Source organism: Fukomys damarensis, unplaced genomic scaffold, assembly GCF_012274545.1.
Source record: "Fukomys damarensis isolate Sample0158 unplaced genomic scaffold, DMR_v1.0_HiC HiC_scaffold_22, whole genome shotgun sequence".
Taxonomy (NCBI): domain Eukaryota; kingdom Metazoa; phylum Chordata; class Mammalia; order Rodentia; family Bathyergidae; genus Fukomys; species Fukomys damarensis.
The window spans coordinates 20,609,040-20,613,106 of NW_022900934.1; the positions used below are offsets into that span (position 1 = coordinate 20,609,040).

Consider the following 4,067-nt stretch of genomic DNA (forward strand, 5'->3'; position numbering starts at 1 on the left):
CAGCCGGGCTGGCCCGCACGCCTAGTCCTCCGCGTTGGTTCGGTAGGCCTCGATGAGGCCCTCGAGGGAATGCACGAAGCCGGACACACTGCAGATGCCGCCGATGACGAAGATGGCTACATCGAAGAAGACTTGATGCCAAAGCAGCTTGCGCCAGAGTAGGCGCAGGTGGAAGAGGCTGGGCAGCAGGAAGCAGAGACCGGCGCCGGTGAGGCTGCCGGTGAGGCCCATGAGCAGCGCGAAGTGGGGCACGTAGATGGCCATGAGCAGCGTGAAGACGACCAGCGCGCAGCGCAGCGTCAGCCCCCACGACTTGAGGCGCCCGTCGCCTCCGTAGCAGGCGGGGAAGAAGGCGCGGCTGCCTTCCTGGAAGAGCGACTTCTCCAGCACCTCCACAGCAGCGAAGAAGGGCAGCGGGTAGGACAAGAGCGCCTTGGCCACCAGAAAGATGTTGACCACGGCGCGGATGGAGCCGGGCAGGTTATCCGTAATGACTTCCTTGGTCTCATCCGCCCAGGTGAGGTAGGCGACGAGCGCGAAGAGGCCCTTGAGCACGCAGGCGGCGATGTGCGTCCAGTTCATCATGCAGTGGAATTCGCTGGGCTGCTGCATGTTGCCCTCCAGCGAGGGCAGAAAGATCTGCGACGTGTAGCTGAACACGATGATGCCAATGGAGATGGGGAACTTCTTGACGTCGATGTAGAACTTCACCTTCTCCCAGGCCCAGTCGCGCGCCCGCGAGAGACAGTAAGCGATGACCAGGATATTGATGACGAAGTGGGCCAGCGTGCACAGCAGACTGAACTTTGACACGGCCTTGAGGTTCTTTAGGAAGGCGCAGGGCAGCAGCACGGCCGTGGCGATAATGGACCAGGACTTCTGCGACACGGGCAGCCCCGGGAAGCTGTTGTACATGAGATTGCCGCTCACCACCACGTACAAGATGCACGTCATCACCAGCTCGATGATCTGCGCCACGTTGACCACGCGGCCGCCCAGCGTGGGGAAGCGCGGAGCACAGCACGCATTGGCTATGGCCACATAGGAGTCCCGCACGCGCACCACCTCGCCGTCCTCGTTCTCCTCGTACAGGCAAGCGATGAGGATCTTGCCGGTGTAGCAGCACACCACGGCGGCAAAGATGATGAGGAACAATCCCAGGTAGCCGCCGTGTAGGATGGCATAGGGTAGGCCCAGTACGAACATGCCCTGTGGAGCGGAGAGGCAACCAAATGGGGGCGCTCAGTTGACACAGCCTAGGAAGAGGACCCTGGGGGTGTGGCTGGAAACTAGCGCAAGGGGGCGCTAAGAGAGAATGAGACTCGAGCCTGAGGCACCGGAGAGAAAAGAAAAAGGGTATGGAATAGGGCTGAAGGGGGGCCGAATGGGAAGCCTGAGGCGATGTTGAGTCCTAGGAAGAAAGGGAGGTGTTTAAGGATGAAACTGAGAAGGAAAGTTGGGCTCATGGCTGGAAGGTAGGAAGGGGGATGAGAGTGGGAGGAATCTGGGGGTATTTGGGGGTGTCTCCTGGGTATGGAACCAGAAGTGGAGATGAGAAGGATCTGGAAGGAGCTTGACAGGAAAGGGGGCTTTAAACAGCAGCTGGGCCTAAGCCCCTGGGAGGTGAGCACGGGATTTAAAGCGGGCTGGAATGGGCCGTGCCCTAACCAGGGAAGCTCCTGTGTCTAAGGGCCAACCCTGAGGAGGAAATGTTAAAGGCTGCACTAAGAGGAAAAGGAGACGGCTGAGAGAAGAAGTGGGGCTGAAAGTGGGGCGAAGCCAAGAATGGAAGCAATGTGATCGCGCTTCGGTGGTGCTTTGGGGACAGGGGTACAGCGGGAGGAGGCAGAGTCAGAAATACAATCTTAGGACAAAGCCGGCTTCGCGTTGGGACCAGGGCTAGCCCTGTAGAAAGGGTGCTAAGCGGGAACGGCAGAGGCCAGTAGGAGGGGGAACCTATCCACCAAGAAAGCGGGAGCAATGCAGGAAAGCAAAATCAAGCAAGCAAACTCAGGCTGGGGTCTAGACTGGAAGCTGTGGGGTGTGGAGTAGAATCCACGTGGGGGAAATAAAGGTAACGAAATTTGTGTCCAGGAGGCCTGTGTGCCCCTAGCCTACTGCCTGGCCTCTCCAGCCTGTGGAGCCGAGCCTTGGAAGAAATTGAGGGGGGGAATCACTAGGGAAGTGAGTGGGTAACCAAGTCCCTAGCCTATTAACGCCCTCTGGCCAGGCCCTGGAGTCACCTAATAGGAGTCCTGCTGTGCCCAGCACCTGGAGCTACCCTGATGCAGCCTTCCCCAACCGGGGATCTACACTCTTTGCTTCAACGACTGGGAGCTGCGGGGTCGCCGCTGTGCCCAGTCGAAAAGCCAGGGGGCACCTAGAACCCAGGACTCCTCCTTCCCCGAATCTGCGAACTGCCAGACCCTGCTGGCTCCCAGGGTCGTTGTGAAGTCGCCAAACACCTTGTGGCAGAGCCTGATGCTGCCAGGTGGGGATTGGTGGTAGGGGTTGGAGGGTAAGGGGGGCGGGGAGCATATTTGGAGGGCCTTGAGACCTGGAGCTGTCCTAAGTCTCCGGACCAGGCTTCACCAGGGACATGCAGAGGCACGGACGCCTCTTTGCGGAGCAGCCGGGATTTTGGCGAGAAGGGAAGTCTGTGCACTATGTTTCTATGGTCTCTGCAGACCATATATGCTGGTGTGGGCACACCTATGCGCATTCGTGTGTAAAATTCTGGTATGTCTCCAACAGGGCTGCATCTGGGAGAGCAGAGTGAGTATTGTCTGCACAAGTGTGTGTCTGAGTGTGTACGTGTGTGTTTAAACGAGTGTGTGCATTTGCTGTATAAAGGTATATGCTGCTGTGTGTGGGGCTGTACGCAGGTGTAGTTGAGGATAATTTTGTGGTCTATAAATAGATGCGCGTCGTGTGCCTGTGTGTGGGGAGGGGTTATGGGCCTGTGGGCCTGCCTGTGTACGTGTGCACGCTTATGCGTGTGTCAGGGGAGGAGACTCCCAGCTTAGCTCTTTCCCCCTCTCTTTTCCGGCTGAAAATGCAGCTGTGACTCCATTCCAGAATTTAAGGCATTACTCCTCTCCAATCCTGATTTTTTTTCTCCCTCATCCCCGCACCCCGCCGCTCTCCCTTACTACCTCCACCCCCACCAGCGCGTTTCCAAAGATTTTTGCAGGGTCTCTGGACCAGGGTCTCCCTCTCAACCTCAGCCAAGTCGTCCCGCAGCTGGGGTGCTGGGAAGGGGGCGCGACTCTGGGCGCGAGACACCACCTGGGGGCGTAGATCTCCAGCAAGGCTAGGAGGGATCGGGAAGAGGAGACAGAGTCCCCCTTCCCGGAGGAGGTGTCGAAGCCGAGGTCACCGCTGCGTAGGGGCAGAGCCGGGCACTCCGAGCTGGGCTGGGGATACGGGCTGGAGAAGCTGGGAATCCCGCGCTCACCTGAATGGCGTTGGTCACGTTCCAGCCAGCTTCCCACGCCGTGATCTTGGGTTTGTCGTGGCCCCCGAACTCACCACCGGCCCCCATGCCCTGGTCTTTAGAGCCTGAGGGCGGCAGAGGAGCCCCGCCACCACCGCGCTGGTAATGGATGTCCCCTTCGACGGGCGATTCTGCGCCTTCCTCTCCGCAGGGCTCCCCTTCTGCTTTCAGGATGTCCATCTGCAAGCCTTGACGGTGCTCAAAGTCGAGGTCGTCGCAGTGCGCGAAGCCCACCGCCTCCTCGTCCGTGGCCGCCTGAAAACCCATCCTGGCAAACATGCCGCTCACCTTGGCCTGGGACTTGTTGGACACGGACGTGGCCACATTGGACAGCTTGCTGCGGAGCAGAGTGGCCATGGCGGCGGTCGGGCCCGAAAAAAGGACAGAAGGGGACGAGGACGCGGCGGACGCGCGTCAGGACAGCGAGACCAGGGGGCGCGAGGCCGCTATCTCCGCTCGCTGCGCCCACTGCGACGCGGGGCGCTCTGGCTCATGACCCGCTAGAGTGACATTCGAGGCTCGCTCAGGGCCGGACCGGGCAGGCGAGCTGCGGGCCCAGCGGAGCGGCGGC

General features: G+C 60.0%; 1 protein-coding gene across 1 annotated transcript; it reads right to left on the reverse strand.

Annotated features, from left to right (window-relative positions):
- Positions 1–6: 6 nt before the first annotated feature.
- Slc32a1 (solute carrier family 32 member 1) lies at positions 7–4,061 on the reverse strand. Its single transcript, XM_010640068.1, has 2 exons — positions 3,458–4,061; positions 7–1,209 (listed from the first exon to the last, which is right to left on the reverse strand). Exons 1-2 carry the CDS (start codon positions 3,851–3,853, stop codon positions 22–24), a joined length of 1,584 nt encoding a protein of 527 aa, XP_010638370.1. The 5' UTR covers positions 3,854–4,061; the 3' UTR covers positions 7–21.
- Positions 4,062–4,067: the final 6 nt, after the last annotated feature.